Below are 19093 nucleotides of genomic sequence, written 5' to 3' on the forward strand. Positions count from 1 at the left end.
TAAAGGTGACTTTATTATCACCGAGACAGAAACTTCAGGCGAAAAGGTTTTGCACTTCGAATAACGATATTTGGGTAGATAATCATTTTCCCTCTTTTGTCCAGGAACTTGACACGGAAGTACCTTGAAATATTCGATAGAATTATTTTCATTTTCATCATTGCGAATTTTTGTCCAATAAGTAAAAAATCCGCATGTAATGTATATTATAAAAATATTATTAAAATAAATAACAATCGCTTAATACATTATTTTAAATCTTTTGCATGAAATATGTTTCATTAAGCAAATCTATGGTTATTGAATCAAAAGAGTTAATTTACACTTGGTAAAAGATTTGTATTTTAAATTGATTGCTCAAAAAGTTGTTTCGATTTGGTCATATAAACGGAAACAAAATTTCATTTTGAAAATAATTGCCTTATAAATTGATAACTATAATTAAAAATATATTCAAACTTAAGTCAAATAATTTAATTTTTATTAATTGAAATCCACAATAAACATATGACTGTAGAGAAAAACTTTTGTAAATTCATGTCATTGCTTTATCTATGAATTCAGAAGTCTTATCAATGAAAATTCTTCAGCATTTCTTTTAACAGTTTAAGCAAAATTCACTACATTTGATAAAATCAGGAAACTACTTAAATGCATAAATGAATTTTATTTTTTAGTTCTGTACACATAAAATACTGTATGAGACTATTAGGTATTATCATAGTTTCCATAATTCATAACTTTAAAGTGAGCTAAAGGATTAAAAATACATTTCCTATTCAATATGTATAATTAAAAGGTTTTGTTTGTCAGGCATTTTGAAATCAGAGTTGTTTATTTTAAAACGATTCCATTGAGGATTTCGTTGTGCTCGTTGGTATCGTTGTGCTCAGGCCTATGGTGCATACTTTGAATAAAGTCCTGATTTATACCCACAGTGTCGTCTCATACCTTTTCATTTGAACACCCCTTGTAGATTATACGTTAGGTATCTGTGTGAATTTTTCATTATGAAACATTTGCTTTTATGAGAAGCATTACCCATTTTTTACGTCTGGTTTCTACTTTAATATATATAGAGAGTGCCAACTGCATTTGAAAATTAAATACATAATCAAGAAATTGTGATATCAATGTGCAATTTTCAATTAATTACCTTCTACAGTAGATTTTTTTTCTTTGCCATTAAGAGTTACTGAATTTTTTTGCGATTAGTTGATGCAAAATATATAACATTAGCTTAGTAAGATTTGTTTCCGATCCGTGATTGCATGACGATTCCAACCAAAAGGACGAACTGCGTAAAATGGTATTAAAATTAAACTTTCTATTATTGCGAACTTATTTATTTATCGTATAACCAATGAAAATGTATCATTACTTCAAACGTATTTTATATGCAAAGATTGAAAACAGTAAATACTACTAATAATAAAGATGAACGTGTGTGCGCCTCTTGGCGTTCTACCTGCCACACTGTTTGACCTGCAGCTACCATATTGGCACCATACATATATAACCTAGATGGTTGGAGTAAGCACTACGAAGTGATTTCTTCAATGTTTAATATTAAAATAGAATTTTCATTAATTAAAGATTAAGATGAATTTCAATATTTCTCCGCGGTAGTTACCAAAAATTTATTATTCAAAAATAAATTTCACAGTTACAAAATAAGCAAAAAATACATTTTTAATGCTAATAATTATTAACTATTTTCCAGAATTTCATCAATTTTTTAAATTGGTGAAAATAAATACTTTAAAAAAGTATTTTCAGACTGTTTTTATTTTTTTCATCATTTATTTAATCATTTTAATTCATTTCTTCCTTGGTTGGAAGCTAAAAAGAAAAAGCATTCTATTAATTTTTTGTGTTGTTTACAAAACCAATAAATAAAAGAATTTACAACACAGCAGAAATTATAAGATAACGCCATTATAGAATAATAGAATCAAAATTGAACTGCGTTTTCAAATAAAGTAATATAAAAACTAACTTACCTATTTTCGACTTTAAATTGATTAATTTAATGAGTATGCTGAAATCATTATAATACAAAAAATTTTTATACTGAAAAAAACACCATCAATTATTTTTGAAGAGACCAAATTTGAATGTTGAGAATTGTTTTAAATATGAACAATGAAACAATAAAACATTAAAGATAAATCTTGATTTCCAATACGACAGTTAATGTTTCCTCTAAAATACCTTCAATAAGAATGACATTAAGTTCAATAAACATGGCATGAAAAACAATTTCAATTATACAGATATTCTTTTTTATTCAAGATATATGAGTAGAGGAGTTCAAGGGCGAGTATAACAATATAACAAGCTAGTTTACTTCAAATATGCTGTTAACGAAACAAGTGAGAGACTGTATCATATGGTACACTTTTTTCCTTCATTTACGAAAAAGCAATGAAGCTTATCTTCTTATTTAGACGGAACGAGGGGGCCTGGTAGTAAGGTATCGGCTTTGGAACAGGAGCGCTTCAGGTTCTAGACACGATTCCATCGAAAATTGTCATGTAAGCAGGGGCAGTGCAAGTTAAATCCTTGAGGGTAAATGTCATCTCGATTGTGTGGTGTGGAAGTTTAGAGAATGTAGTGCCAGCTCAGGTGTTGTCCTTATCATTTGAATGCAGCTCAAAATTTTTAGCTCCGTTCTAAAAGAGCTGTAGTGCTGCTTAAGAAAACGGATGTTAATATAACTTGACTAATCGTAATCAGATTTGCTGGTCATTGTGGCCTTATGGTAATGTTCTGGTGTCTCTGCCAAGGGTGAAAAAAGATTCTTCCGAAGAACAAGTCTACGTCATATATGCTAAATCTGTCTATCAAAGTCAAAGGTCTTCTCTCTGGTGTGGCTCGGGAATTTCGGGATGGGGTGCTTGATTTAATGCTACTGTACTAAATGCGATCTAACGTTACTGTACTACTGGCTGTTTATGTATGTAATCTGCTCCAACTTACTGACGGAAATGTAGTTTCAAAAGGAGATGCTAACATAAATGTAAAGACCTAAGCTAACGCAAATGTAAATTTTCAAAATTTAAAATTTTAATTTTAATTGTAAATTTTCAAATCCTTTTCCCATACGTTTCCCCTATTATATGTTTTTCCTAAATATTTTCTCCCCGCCTCCTCTTTCTTTTATTTTCAATTCCTATTAATCACGTCATTATATTTTTTTGCTACTGTTTGGGACTTGGATCAATTAGAATAGGAAATTTTAATATCTATAGAGTTTGATCAGATTTTTGAAAGCGCATTGTAATATTTAGAGTAGAAAGCTTCTCTACATGGATCAAAAACATAAATCAAGATAAATCTCTCTAGTCGTAATACGTCGCAACTTGTCCCGTTGCATAGTTTTAGGCATATTTGTTAATACCATTATCATCAACAACAAAAAAATTAAAGCAGCTTTTTAAAATTTAATGCATAAACAAAAAAAAACTTTTTCTAAAGGTCTTATATTCTGTTTTAAACCAAAATTCATGAAAACCTTTTTTCTCTGTCTATTATCTAAAAGGGAAAACGTGTTTACATCTTCACATTTCGACAGTATATAGTCTGTGCTGACGGAACATCGCTCAAAGGCTTACACACACATTTCAGAAGAAGGGACTATACATTCTAAGCTTTTTTCTGGATAAAAGCGTTTTGTGAAATTGGAGTACTTTTGAAAATTCATTCAATGAAAAAAAATTATACTAGTTATTTTACATGATCGTCAAATTACATCGATGTTATATGCTTTGAAATTTGGTGAAAATAAATATTATCACAGAAAAAGTGTAGAACATGAAAAGTAAAATTATTTGTTATTCGAGACCAATATGGGGAGTTAAGTCTCAGATAAGGAAAGAGATTTATAAAAAGGGCCTCGAATAAATAATGTTGTATGGTGTTAAAATTTGGTTAAAATCAAGTATGAGAATCAAGAAAAGGCGTAGAAAAATGCAAAAAAGTCTAATTTAAACCTTTCAAGGATATATGGATCAGTCTCAACAGAAGAAATCCAGGTATTAGCCGGTTATTCAGTAACTCATATTGTAAAAGTGGAAGTAGTAGAATTTGATCTTTTCATTAGAAGAATTATGATATTAGATTATGATATCATTAGAATAATATTCACTGAAATAGATGACGGAGACATGGGCTATAATGACTTGTCATTTTCTGAGAGTAATTAGCCTCAGAGTAATAACCTATCATAATTCAGAGTAACTAGCCTCCCTTTTTGGTCAAATATCAATATTTTTTGGACAATAAATGTCTTTGCTAATAATAAAGACAAAAAATCTTCAGTGATGATTAAAAATTATTTTATAAGATCGGATAGGCTTCTGTATGTTTTAATGAAAACGTTGCAATATTTTGAGAAATATTTATAAAGTTCAATAATAATGCCAGTTCTATGGCAGATGCATTAACTATTTTGAAAGCAACTAACAAAATGGAAGATTATTTACAAGAATTTACCTTCATATCTGACCTGGCTTTGTACTCTTGGCACTTGAATCGACAACAAAAAGGATTATCCAATCATTGTTAAATAAAAATAATGTTAAAATATAAACTAAATATAAAACTTCATTGAGTTAAGACCGATGCTAGTAGAATGGATATGCAGATAGATTCTCTAGCCAAAAAAGGTAACTGAAAGAGAAATAATATATTTTTATCTGAAAATTCCTTCAGTCTGTCCTGTCATTAATGACTTGAAATAAACTTAAATTTAAAAAATGACTAAAAAATGTCAAAATAGATGTCGTTTATCTAATAAATCAAGTTTTTCTTTTGGTTTGACATCTTCAGTGAAATCGAAAAGATATTCTAAGAAAGCTTTTATATAAATCAAATTTTAACTACTCGTGGTTGTTTCCCGACATATCAAAGTAGGGTTTTTTTTTCTGAAAACCGAGATTGTGGTAGTAATAAGAAAATAAGGGACATTTGTTTATGGATGGTCAAAGTACAGACTGATATGGAAAAAAAAACATTGCTTTCGAATAGTTATAAAACAAACGTAATTTTGGAACTTGTTCAATATAAATCTGTAAAAATCAGAATAAAGATTATTTGACAAAATATACACTTTTAAATAATAATACATGCAGAGATTTTGAGCAGTATTATGTTTTGCCAAATATGCTATTTATTAATTGTACATATTTTACTTGTTATATTCATTAATTATCTGTAATTTATACTGTTACCTTATATTTTACTTTTATTACATGATTCATTTTACAGTTACTTATAATTTCCTCTTTTTAATTATATTTTCCACTTTTTAATTATATTTTCCCTTTTTTAATTATATGTATCTCTTTTTTCTTATATTTTAAAGATATACCTTTAATTACCTTATATTATGTTTTGTTATCTTGCACATTTCTATTACCATTTTTTTTTCTATTTAAAAATTGTGCTATACTTAATATACTTTATATTTTCAAAATTCTATTATAAAGGTCAATTTCGCTGTTTCTAAATTCTATTTGATTATATGTAAATTTTATATTATATTTTATCGCTTGTGTTGAAAATAAAGTATGGCAATTATGGAAGCTTCTGCTGTTATCTGTTTTACTTGTTATATCTTTGCGGGTTGTTGTCTAGCAATTTGCAAATTTGTTGCATATCCGCTTTGGATTGTTTGGGCTTCTCTATCTTAGATGTATTATCTGATATGCTTTCGAAGATAGATACTATAAAGTCATTTCAACTATCTAGTTGTAAACTCAGCCGTCTCTAGGAAAATAGATAATAAGCGACGATGTGAATTAAGTTAAAAACGTAGTTATACCAGACCGCATACATAAGGAAAAAAAATCTGCTTGCGTAACATTTATATCGTTATTCAGGAAAAGTTTAAGACTCTTTGCAATTACTGATATTTTCAAACAATGAATAAGAAATCAATACATGCATTTAAGTACATGAAACTTATTGCTTGACATTTTTTACACTTTGGTTGAAGTTCTACGAGCAACTAAGAGAGAAAATCGGAATAAAAAAGGGGTTATATACGCGGCCGCAACGAAACCCAGTCCTTCACAGCGTTCCTGAGTTCACCGTCCAAGATCCGCTACTTGTTGAATTCCTCGAGTACAGAAGAACCATTAACTCCGATGTGTACTGTGAGAAAATCCGAAGACTGCGCAGGTCCATCAAGAAGTAAAGACCAGGCCTACGCACGGAGGTTGCCGTTCTTCTCCACGATAACACACGTCCACACGTCTCCAGGGTCCCTAACGCGGAACTGACCAAGTTCAAGTGGGAACAGCTCGACATTGCCTTACGGCATGGACATGTCGCCCTGCGATTTTCATGTATTTGTTCCCCTGAAAAACACATGACAGGGAATCGCTTCATCTCGGACTGCGAACGCAAGGACTCTGTGAAGGACTGGGTCTCGTCACTGCCACAAGAATACTCGGAACAAGGGATCCTTCGACTCGTTAATCAATGGGATCGTTGTGCTCAGGCCTATGGTGCATACTTTTAATAAAGTCCTGATTTATACCCGCATTGTCGTTTTGTACCTTTTCATTTGTACACCCCCTGCAGAATATAAATTAAGTATCTGTGTGAATTGTTCATTTTGAAACTGTCCTTTTTATTAGAAACATTACCCTTTTTTTTACGTCTTGTTTCTACTTTAATGTATATGAGAGTGCCAAGTGCATTTAAAAATTAAATTAATAATCAAGAAATCGTGATATCAATATGCGATTTTCAATCGATTGCATTATGCCGTAATTTTTTTTTTTTTTTTTGCCATTAAGAGTTACTGAATTAATTTGCGATTAGTCGACGCAAAATATATAACATTAGCTTAGTTAGATTAGTTTCTGATCCGTGATTGCATGACGATTGAAACCAAAAGGACGCACTGCGTCCGTTGGAATTAAATTTAATTTTTATATTATTGCGAACTTGTTTTTTGATCGTATACGCCAATGAAAATTTATTATTACTTCAAAAGTATTTTATATGCAAAGACTGAAAACAGTAATTATTACTAATAATAAAGATGAACGCGTGTGCGCCTCTTGGAGTTCTACTTGCCACACTGTTTGACCTGCAGCTACCATATTGGTCACATACATATATAACCTAGAGGGCTGGAGTAGGCACAACGAAATGATTGATTTAATGTTTCATGTTAGAATAGAATTTTCATTAATCAAAGATTAAGATGAACTTCGAAATTTCTCCGCGATAGTTACCAAAAATTTATTGTTCAAAAATAAATTTCGCAGAGTTACAAAATTAGCAAAAAATGCCTTTTTAATGATAAAAATTATTAACTATTTCATCAATTTTTTAAATTGGTGAAAACAAATATTTAAATAAATATTTTCAGATTGTTTTCATTTTTTTCATCATATATTCCATTATTTTAATTCTTTTCGCCCTTTGTTGGAAGCTTAAAAAAAAAAAAAATCTATTTAATTTTTGTGCTGTTTCCAAAACCAATAAATAAATGAATTTTTAACACCACGGAAATTAGAAGATAAATGAACTGGATATTTACGTTTTAGATTTCATTATACTGACATTGGACTGATCTGCACTAAAAAGAGCAATGTACAAAATGTACAGAACATAATGTTACGGAATTTCCGGGGTTCGTTTGGATAGTGGAAGTTATATGGTGTGGAGAACGCTCAATCAGCAGGCGGCAGTAGAAAAAGAAACAACGACGTTTATTTACACGAAGACACACAGGACAGCACAAAGACGACAACTATATACAGCATAGAAGACGATTCTCTTCAGCCGAGACGTGCAGCATACAACAAAACTCTACTTCAGACAGTAGCGCACATCTTGGTTCAGCACTAGCTTGTCTCCGTCGCTGCTCTGCTAATCTCTGGAAGATTCCTTTTTCTCCGTCGATTCCGACTACTCTCCTCATGCGATTCCGACTACTCTTCTCTGTCGCTTCCGACTACTCTTCACCGTCGATCCCGACTAATTTTTACTGTCGATTCCGACTACTCTCCTCTGTCGCTTCCGACTACTCTACTCTGTCGCTTCCGACTACTCTGCTACTCTGTCGACTCCGACTACTCTGTCGTTTCCGATTACGACTTCTCTGGCAGCTGCGGCATCCTCCTTTTATAGGTCTCAGGAGGCGGGGCAAGAAGCCTCTCAACCAATCATTAACGTTCGAGGCGTATCTCGGTTCCTAATGGAAGGATCGGGAAAATTCTCGATGTTTCGGGTATAATCTATTTTGGCGCCAAATTCGTCACCAAATGGTCGCCAAGTTTGTCGCCAAGCTCTGGGACCTCCTAGGGAACCAACTATGCTGGGAAGCCGCATCACATATTCGTAACATTATGTGAAGCAATGCAAGTAAAACTGATTTAAGGCATGATAATTTCGGTTGAATGTTGTATATGAAATTGTGTCTAAATGATTTCACTGAAATCCCCTGTGAACAGCTGATCGTCACAGGCAACAAGTTGCAGAATTTGTCGAGAAGTGTTTGGAAAAGCAGAAGAATGAATTTAAAAGGGTTTTCATGTGAGAATATTTAAGGTATCCGACTGGGTTCAGAACTTTTTTTCTAAATATGCTTCAAATTTTAGTTTTTATTCTATGTTTAGTTTAAATATGTAACAGAATAATGAAAAATATTAAAAAAATATTTTAATAATTTTAATTTTGAAAAATATAGATAATTGTTGAGAAAAAAAATAATAACTGTTCCGCCAACAGTCATAGAGAAAAAAATTACAAGCAGATGTTAGAAGTATTTTAGGAGAACATTGTAATAACGAATATGCATGCTTTGAACTAAAATATTTTGAATATATTGAATATATGTTGAGATATTGCTAAAACAATTATATAAATAAGAATTTTTTGAAAAAAATGTGCTCAATTTGTCTATAACTGTAAAATGTCTAAAACAGCATTTATATCTTAGTTTTTAGTTCAGAGCATTAAGAATAATGTATAAAACAATTTTACAAAATTTCATAAGAATATATTCAGAACATTTTGAGATATCGTGTTTACGGTAATCAATAAAGTGCAAAAATTGAATTCTTCAGAAAATGCTTTTACAGTATATATTTTGAAAAAAAGCTAAATTATTATTTTTAAATATGTCTTAAACTCTCCTGATTTATAAGTTGGACCTTCCTTTATATCATCCTTTACAGAGTTACTCTTTCTAGCTGCTCTTATTTTTTTTTCTGAACATTTTTATTGACGCTGAGGAATGTCGCTTCGAATCAGTTATTCTGTTATCATCAATGTTGATGAAGCCTTTCACTTGTTCTGGTTCAATAGGTACACATAATTTTTCAAAAACTGGTAATTGGTCCAGAATTGTAAATTAAAACAGCAATATAAGTGTCTAAACGAAGAGTTTGCAATTCAAAAACTGTTCCTTTTTGCACGAAATTCCACAATACACCGTTAAAACTTTCATTACAGTTCTGTGTTTTTCCAAGCAGGCATTTCTGCAATAATTTTTGGTCACACAGTACCATATATGCTACTTTTATTTTATTTATAATGGTAGATGATAGGCTTGATTTCTTTTCCTGAAGTTTTATCCCTGAAAGTGTGTCTCTTTGAAACTTACAAAAACTATCTGGTCCTTCAAGGCACTGACAACTATTTCAGAGTCACTACTGTGATTTTCCTGTCCTAAATTTTCGCCACTCAAATCTGTGTCATATTCAGGAAATTGTAGATCATCTTCAATATCTTCACTATCAGAATCATCATTCAAAATTTTCATTAGGTAATCCACCATTTCTTCGTTATCTTTAAAATATTGTTTTCCTTTAGACATTATTTTACCTCAAATGCCATTCAAAATACTAACAATTTCACTTAGAAAGATTATGTCGAAAAAGAATTTCACAAGCAGGCGCTCGTTGCATAAAGTACAACATCGCATGTTTACAGCTAAAAATGACAGGTGCAGCTGATTGCGCAATCAGAAATGCAAATAACTTTCAGGAAATGTGAAGGAAGATTCAATAAACAAATACGCATGGTGATCAACGCCCTCTATTGCCAGAATTATGTTTTAAAGAAAAAACAACCAACTGTTGTACTTTTTACAACGGCGTGCCCGGCGGAAGGTTAAAGGAACAAAATCAATCTCAATAAAGAAAAAAATTATCCGCAATTGTAAGTAAAACTTTTTTTCCCTGGAAACTATTGCATGCATTTAGCAAGGAATTGAATATAGTATTTGTTTTAAATACCAAACCAAACGTGCTTTGAAAATGGAATAATCATTATGTTTATAACAAAATTTGGTGAAAATATAAAACCATTCTGAATAAAATTTTTCAAATTTAGTATAATAAGTAAACCACAGAATCAATAATTATAGGTTTTCACACTAACTTAACTATACTTACTTTACTCTATACTAAAAATAAAACATTTTGTAAAATACTGGATATTACATCATGAAATTTTTTTTATTAAGCATGGCATTATTAAAATTTATCCAATCAGAAATAAGCGGAAAAAAAGTTACCAGATTTTTAAAAAAAGATTATAAATACTATACTACAAAATTTTTCCGAATTTAAGAAAAAAAAAAAGTAATGCATTAGTAACTAAATTTTAAAATATTTTTTTAGAAAAAAATGAAAACAAAAAATGTTTAATGGTTTTGTTAGTTTATTTCTGTATTGTTCTGCAGTTTTTTATGTCATTTGTCATTCATATTATTTACATTTCAGAAGCCAATGTGTACGTTCTGTATTTTCTTTAATTTTCTCTTGCATATAAATGTATAAACATTTTTGAAGTATGCATAATAAATATTAATTGTTATATCATATTTTTAAATTTATTATTTTTTTTGTCTGTTTTAAAGATGAAATTTTGTAAATAATTTTTTACTGAGGAACTCGAGTTTTCTATTGTTTTTATTTCTGTAAATTCTGATTGATAAAATGATTTTTTATTATTTTTAGATGTTTAAAATTTAACTGATTAATTTAATTAAATTTTGATTTCTACGAGTGAAGCTTAATGATCATGAATTATAGGAAAATCTGATTTTGTTCTACAGAATTTGAATTTAGGATTTTTAAGGTTATTTTAAGGTTTTTATTATAATGGATTTCAAATTCGTCAGAATTATAAACATGAATTAAAAAAATAGAACCAAAATTCTATGATTTTGTGCATTAATAAATTGTGCCATTGTTCTTTTATGCTATATGTTTTAAGAAAAATGTTAAGTGTCATTATTTTATCATTCTTGTCAAGTACATGTGCAAGTTTTAATTATTTGAAAAAATTTTCAGCTTTATTTCTTTTTGATATTATGCTCCAATACACAGAATGGAAACCAGTTTTCACGATTATTCAGATTTTTATAATTACATATTTAACGCACAAGCTATTACATTTTGTGAAAGAGTATCTGCAATGTCATGGGATTCTTCGATCATCCTCAATACCAGGGATTAAAAGCAACCCTCAAATTGTTTATTTTTCTGCTTTGAATGCTGTTTACAATAACTGTATTGCTACATGTCCTGCTCTGTGTGGTAAGTATTCCCAAACTGTAAAATGTTTTTCCAAAATTTATATCCAGTACACAATTCTAAAGCTTTATACTTTTCCATATGTTTAATACGATTTGTAATTACAAGAAAGGAACTGGAATTTATCCTACATTGTACAATCCCCAACAAAAAATAATGGGACGTTTCTATTATTTTGTTATTTATTATGGCGTCTTCACAAAACTGGTATCGATGGAAAGTTTTCGGAAAGATACATTTTATTTCAAGCAAATTGATCCCCCGAGTTTATTAACATTGCTAATTAATTAGTATCTCGAAATTTTCCCATTACAGAAATCGAGATTTTTTAATAAATCTATAAAGTAAGTCTTTTTTTAAATACAGGGTGTTTATAATTAAAGTTACCCTGTTTAGAACTACGCAGTGTACGCTCTAGTGGAAGGATATCGAAGAAACTTGATACTTAGAATGTATGAATCATGGGGAACGGAATTCTGCAATAATATATATATATATATATATATATATATATATATATATATATATATATATATATATATATATATATATATATATATATATATATATATATATATATATATATATATATATATATATATATATATATATATATATATATATATATATATATATATATATATATATATATATTAGTTCAAATTTCAACCGCCCGGTGAGAAGGCGACGCATGAAAAACAAACAAACAAACAAAAACTCAATTAAAAAAACTCGGAAATTAAAAATTTTATTTAATTACAATATATGTTCAATGTGCATTCCATTTGCGTCAAGCACATCTTCAAAGCTTTTTATGGCGTGTTTCACAGTGGCAGGAAGGGTTTCTCCATCAATTTCAGCAACAGGACGTGTTATGCTTGCCTTCAATTTATGCAGAGTTCATATGATAACTCCATAGACACTATCAGGAATACCCACATTATCAGGGATTAAAGTCCGGAGAAGGCGGACGCCAGGCAGTTGGAAAACTTCTTGAAATTACCCGTTGATCTTCAAAGTGGGCGCGAAGCAATGCCGTCACCGGTTTATACAATGTGAGGTGGTGCACTATCTTGCATGAAGACAGTAGTCCCTAAACATTCTCGTTCTTGTAACGCAAGAATGACTTGCAGCTGAAGAAGGTCGCGGTAACGGGCACCCGTAACGGAACACCTTCGAGTGCCATAAGGAGTGTTCTCCTCAAAAAAGAGAGACCAAGAATGAAATCAGCAGTAAAACCACACCATACAGTAATGTAATCAGGATGTAGAGACTGTTCATGTACATTATTAGGACTTGCAGTACCTCATATCCAACAGTTCTGAGTATTAACTGCTGCGCTTAAGGTAAAATAAGCGTCGCCCGACCACAAAATGTTCCAAAGCCATGAAATGTCAACGGCAATTCTGGCTAAAAAAATCTAGCAAATTGATTCCGTTTCTCCGGGTCTGCAGGATTCAGCGCTTGCACATGATGGATCTTGTATGTATACCACTTTACAATGGATCGAAGAACCTTTCGTACTGTAGGCCAAGGAAGGGACAAGGGAGGGAGAAATTACTTGCAACCGCTCCAGCACTTGATGAAGAATATTGCGAATCGGATGCTCTTTCGACCACGGCAAGAGCGACTTCTTCCGCACTTTTATTTGAAATTCATTTCCGTCCTCTTACTTGTACCACACCCTTGTACCACACTCTCTTCAAATTTAATAATCATCTTTTTCAAAGCATGCCTCGACATAGGCCCTTTCCGTAAGTCTTTCAAGCGCCGATATTCTCGCAGTGCAGCTGACAAATTACTGCTGTTCTCATAAAACAACTTTATCAGTAAAGTTCTTCCTTTCTTCTCTAACGGCATGGCGAAGAATAATTTTGTAGTACTTAGTGAGTACTTTCTTTTTAAACTACTCTAAATTTGCATAACGGCCTTTATCATTCATGAAAAACGAAATCTATCGGTCGAAATTTAAACTATTTTTTATTGCAGATTTGTTTTCGCCATGCTCCATACAACCTAAATACCAAGTTTCTTCGACATCCTTCCACTAGAGCGGACACTACGCAGGTCTAAACAGGGTAACTTTAATTCTAACCACCCTGTATATGGATCAAATTTCGCTCCAAAATTGGCAATAATTCTTAAGATATAATAAATATAATTTTGCTTTCATTTCGACACCGATTAAAAATACCACATATTAGATTAGGGGTGGCGAACCTTTATCGATCAACGTGCCATTTTTTCTAAAGAAATGTTTAATGAGGTATAGACGTGCCGTCAAATAATTTGGACTTGTGATTATTGGGAAAATAATAAAACTAAATAATAACTACTTTTTATTTTGTACGAAAAAATTACATTTTGCACTTTATAGTAGTATAAGTTTTAGTTATACGTGTAATTCAAAATAAAGTAACATTATTGTGACTTCTTTTGTTCCAGATTAGATGACAACTTATATTAGGATTGCAGTATGTTGTTACTTTTCGCAGGATGCATGCTCAATTTGAGTCATCTGCCAAACGGTTTCTAACCGTCTCTTTAATGTTATTTATCTCTGAAAATAATGAATCGCAGGCATGGGTAGATGAAAATATGGTTAAAATAGCATGAGCCAGCTTCTCTAAATCGTTAAATGGCATATTTACTTATATTGCTGGTTAATCTTTCTGTTTCAATGAATTCCAACTTTTTCTTTGTTTTAATAAATTTTTAAATCCATATTGAACTAGATTGGATATCAATGTGTTGCATTTCAAATTCTTCAATTTCCAACTAATCGAATTGGGACAATTTAAGTTTATCAAATGAAGTCACATCAGGCAGGGTACATGATAATCTTGAACGTTTCAGATAAATCTTTGAACTGAGAAAATCTGGATGAAATTTCCTTTATTGACGAATGAATCAATTACGGAAATACATTCTTCAATAATTCTTCAATTACGGAAATATTTTCTTCGTCTGATTTCTTACATACATCTAAATCTTTGATATATATATATTCAAATTTAGGGAATACCTGTAGTTTCTCTTAATAATATTGCTTATAAATCATGCAATCCAGCGTCAAAAGCACGAATGAGATCCATCACGTCGATAATTGGTTTCATTTGTAGTTTGAAGCTTTACGATCCATTTATTGAAATGTTGGCCTATGTCTATAAAAACATCAATTTTGAGAGCTACATAACATCCAACAACTGTGGATATTGTTGAATTTCTCACTCCTTTTATAGAAACAGTCTGATTTCTTGCAAGCAGTCAACAAGCAGTCAAGTTCGTTCCCGCAGCTCAACTAGTGAACATTATTATATTGCTGTTTTTTATAGCACTTTCCACGAACATGCCCGCTGTTCGAAGACAGCCGATTTACGCACAAGGGGGAGGTCCTCTTATTTTTATCATAGAGCCAACTGCGGGACTACGACTTGACTACTCATGCATCACTCATCCGCTTGCACAACCCCTTTTTACAGGAAGACACATTTAAACACCTCACAGTTAGAACATAGAATTAGGAGAACAACGATGCCCAAACCGCGACTCGAACTCTGGACACCCTGATCACGGAGAACACGCGCTACCCCAATGCCAGGACGCCGGCGAGCATTATTATACATTAGTAAGCCATTGTATACCTATACTCCATCAAACTAAGCCTTAAACTTTCGCTTATTTACAGCCAGCGACGATATGAGGTTGACTTTTTTTGTGACTAACACCATTACATTATTGAGAGATGTTAAACCACTCTTCGAACACAAGACTTATTGGTGAATAAGGCAGTGAAGTTTCGAATTCAAGAATCGAATGACCTACGTGTGTTTGAAATATACTAATGAAACTATTTTTCCCCATCATATTTGGAGCACTATCAGTTACTGAAACAATTCTTTTCAAATCAATTTCTTTCTCAGCAAGCGAATTTTTAACAGCCGTACAAATATATGTAACCTTTTTTAAATGGAATGGGAGCACTCGCGTTTGTTCATAATATTTCATAGTGAGCTTTGTTATTTTGAACTAAAATGCAAACCGTTTTGATCGGCGGCGTGCCCTAAATAATGTGACACGTGCAGTCAATGACATGCGTGCCAATGGGTCGCCATCCCTGTATTAGATGAATCTCAAATTACATTTTTATGTTTCATTTCACAACAAATAAGAAAAATTAACCAAACACGATTCTGTCTGATATTTGGCAGAAATTTACACTTTTTCAAATTCCAAGCACTTCAATATTTTTCAAAATATTTTCAAAACTTCTTCTATGGTTAATGCCGCACTAGATATTGCATTAACACTTAGAAATTTTTATTGTAAATTAAATATATTGGTCCTCGTGTTTTTAAGTAGAATTTTGTTAAATTAGTAAAATACTAATTAGTATAAAGTTATTTGAAGTCAATGAATTTCTGCCTTTATTTAAAATAAAAATTTTTAATTTCAGATGGGAAAGATTATTAATCAAATAGGAAATTCATTAAGCCGAAAAGTATTTTTTGTTATTAATGTAAATATAACGCTTTGGTTTTAAATAAATTTCAAAAATATTTCAATTAAATCAACAGAATAAGTAAATTTATTATCTTAAATTACAGAAATAAAGGTTTAACAAAATAACATAAATCAGTGGGTTCTTCTTGTTAAAAAAATTGCATGAGAATGAAATTTATGGTCATGGAACAATTCATCACAAAAAATTAACATTTTTTTGTTATTTCACAAGAATAAAAATTTTATTATTTAATTTTCTTTTATATGAAGCATACAAGGGATTGCATGTAATCAACGGTAATTGAACCAAATGAATTAAATAAATGTCATATTATCTAAAAATTATCATAGTTTAGATCTTTCTGAAGTAAAAAAAAATTCCTCTCCGTAAAATGAAAGGCAAAACTAGTTTCCTTTACATCTATTTGACAACATAATGCATCTGATATCCTTTATTATATCTGACAACATGAATCCTTGATCCAGTCAGTTATTATGAATATTAGGTCTTGAAAATTCTTTCCGTTCCTAACTTCTAAGATATTGCAACTATCAAAAATCTTTGAATACAAAAATTGTTTGCTTTAATGAGGCGCTAATTTGGCTAATTGGACTTATTTTTCTATCTTCAATATTTAAAAAGGTACAGCGAAATTAAAATTTCTGCTCCTTCTAAACCTTTAATCTGAGACAAAAGTATAATTTAGCTCTACTATATGGTTGCCTTATTCGCTTGATTAATGGAAAAGTGACTAAAATTAAAGTTTGCACCCGAATAAAATCTTTCAACAAATATGTCTTTTCCATCGAGCCATTAAAAATCGTTAATTATTTTTTGTCCTAAAGTGCACATGACTCTAAGAATTTTAAATTTACACCAGTTAAGAAGTTAGGTAGAAGAGAGAACTAATAACTTTCTTCTTAAGAGGAACATTTCTCAGGTGTGGGTTAGCCACAGTGATATATTCAATCTATTAATGCCTGGATTTTTAAATACACATTTTATGTAGTTCCACTACAGTAGGATTTGAATAAGCTACGATTCTAGGAAATATCACAATTAGTGCTTGTTTCGTTAAAATTTTACCCGCCTTCTTTTTTTAATGAAAATATTAGCGGCGATTCTATATATTAGATAATATGATAAATGACTAAATAATTCAATGGAAAGTATTGTCAAAATAAAACCTTTGAGTTTTTAAAATTATAATATAAAATTTTAAATTTTAATTTTTTTTAATATATGATTGAGTATGTCAAGTTACGTGATGTATTCATTTTTCAAAATTTAGGTGGACTTCAAGCAATAATGGGTTTGTGCCTTATATACGGAAGGAATGGTTTGTTTAGAATCCTTATACTATTTAAACCATGTGTCGTTTTCTTCAAAGCAGAAGCAGTCGAAGTGAGTAAAAAAAAGTAAAAAAATGGAAAACTTATTTTTCTGTTTTAATATGGATGCATTTTTAGCACATATTTTACTAATTTTTTTTTCTTTGCAAGAATGTCTGTTATTAAAATGTTTAAAAAAATTTTTTTTAAAGGATCTTTCAAAATTTTTTTAAATTATAGGTTTCAGTTGAATATTTTATTTCATATTATGCTAAATTTGTTTTTGAATATTTTGTGTTCACAATTTGTTTATCTCTAAACAACATAACGAGTAAAATTTCAGATTTTGTTGGATTTATCAACAGTACAATCAAAAGTAACTAGTTAGTGATTTTACGGCTTCCTTATTATCCATCCTAGTTTTCTTTTATTTTAATTCAATGTGGAAGGCAAAGCGTCTATTAAGTCATCTATAAAAAACTTTTTCAAAATCCCCAAACTGGAACTCTGACTCTTATCATAGAGTTTCCTTTTCATATCTGTGTACTCACTTATCAATGAAAAATAAAATCAGTTTGTGTCCCTTTCTTTAAGAACTAGGCTTACGATTAACGTTAATGTTTTGTTTATGTTTCCTGCATTTGAGTTAGGCCTTACAGAAGTTATGTTAAAATGTCAACAGTGAATATCCTTTAACTTACTTTTTATATGACAATTCTTGAAACATGCAGTGTAGTATGTAAACGAATATAAACTACCAGTGCTGAGCCTTCAATTATAACTCGACACGTTAACGGCAACTATTTCTATGATTCCCCGTGCCACGACTGCGATCACTCTGCCCTATCCGGTTTGTTTTGTTATCTTAACTGCCCTTCCGCCACATTAGGCCGGAAACTCGAGAGTGTAATGTTATAAAAAAGGAAGTGCAAATTAAGTAAGATATTTTATTTTGTGCCTTTAGAAGTAATTTCAAAAATTTTTCATAAACTGTAGGAAAAAGAATTCTGAAATTTATAGCTATTTTATCAGGCACAGACAGAGCTTTCTATTTTAACTCGACAAGTTACCGGCAACTGCTTCTATGTTTCACCGGGCAGCGACCGCATTAATATTCTACGTGTCTAGAAGCAAATAGAGGGCGGAGTACTCAGTAAGAAGTGGAAAGATATGCCTTATAATACCAACTTTAGGTATAAAAATTTCATTTTCTGGTATTAGCTGGCAAAGAAATGAATTTATGAATTCCGGCCTATCCAGCTTTTTTGTTCTCCAGCCGGCCTTTCCGCCACATTAGGCCGTATACTCGAGAGTGTGATGTATTAAAACTTTTTTAATAAATGTAACGGTCTCTCATAAGATCATAAGATCTTTATTTTATAGTTTCTGATTCCTTAAATTCTTTTATGAAATAAAATCTTTGAATCAAATTTTATGCATCAATAAATTTTGTTTGTGCGTCCATAAATTTCAGAATGTCGCAAAATATCCCAGGATTTTTTACAAATTGCTCTCAGTGCAAGGATGGTTTTTTTATAAAAAACATGTTAATTAAAAAAAATATTAATATTATTTAAATCAATTTTATTTTGTCATTGAATAATTTTTGTTGCAAACTTTTAATATAATGCTAGTGAAATGATGGAAATAATAATTTAAAGGATTAAATTTAGATATGTATTTCAGGA

At 30.8% G+C, this 19093-nt stretch overlaps 1 protein-coding gene across 1 annotated transcript in view; it reads left to right on the top strand.

Annotated features, from left to right (window-relative positions):
• Nucleotides 1-10117: 10117 nt before the first annotated feature.
• The window catches only part of LOC129987562 (cytochrome P450 4C1-like), a 34322-nt gene continuing 25346 nt past the window's right edge, over nucleotides 10118-19093 (top strand). The window contains exons 1-3 of the mRNA XM_056095529.1: nucleotides 10118-10188; nucleotides 11328-11573; nucleotides 17366-17478. Coding sequence (XP_055951504.1) covers nucleotides 11348-11573; nucleotides 17366-17478 — 339 coding nt within the window. The 5' untranslated portion in view covers nucleotides 10118-10188; nucleotides 11328-11347. The remainder of the gene's footprint in view (nucleotides 10189-11327; nucleotides 11574-17365; nucleotides 17479-19093) is intronic.

The sequence above is a fragment of the Argiope bruennichi genome, chromosome 10 (genome assembly GCF_947563725.1).
Source record: "Argiope bruennichi chromosome 10, qqArgBrue1.1, whole genome shotgun sequence".
NCBI lineage: Eukaryota > Metazoa > Arthropoda > Arachnida > Araneae > Araneidae > Argiope > Argiope bruennichi.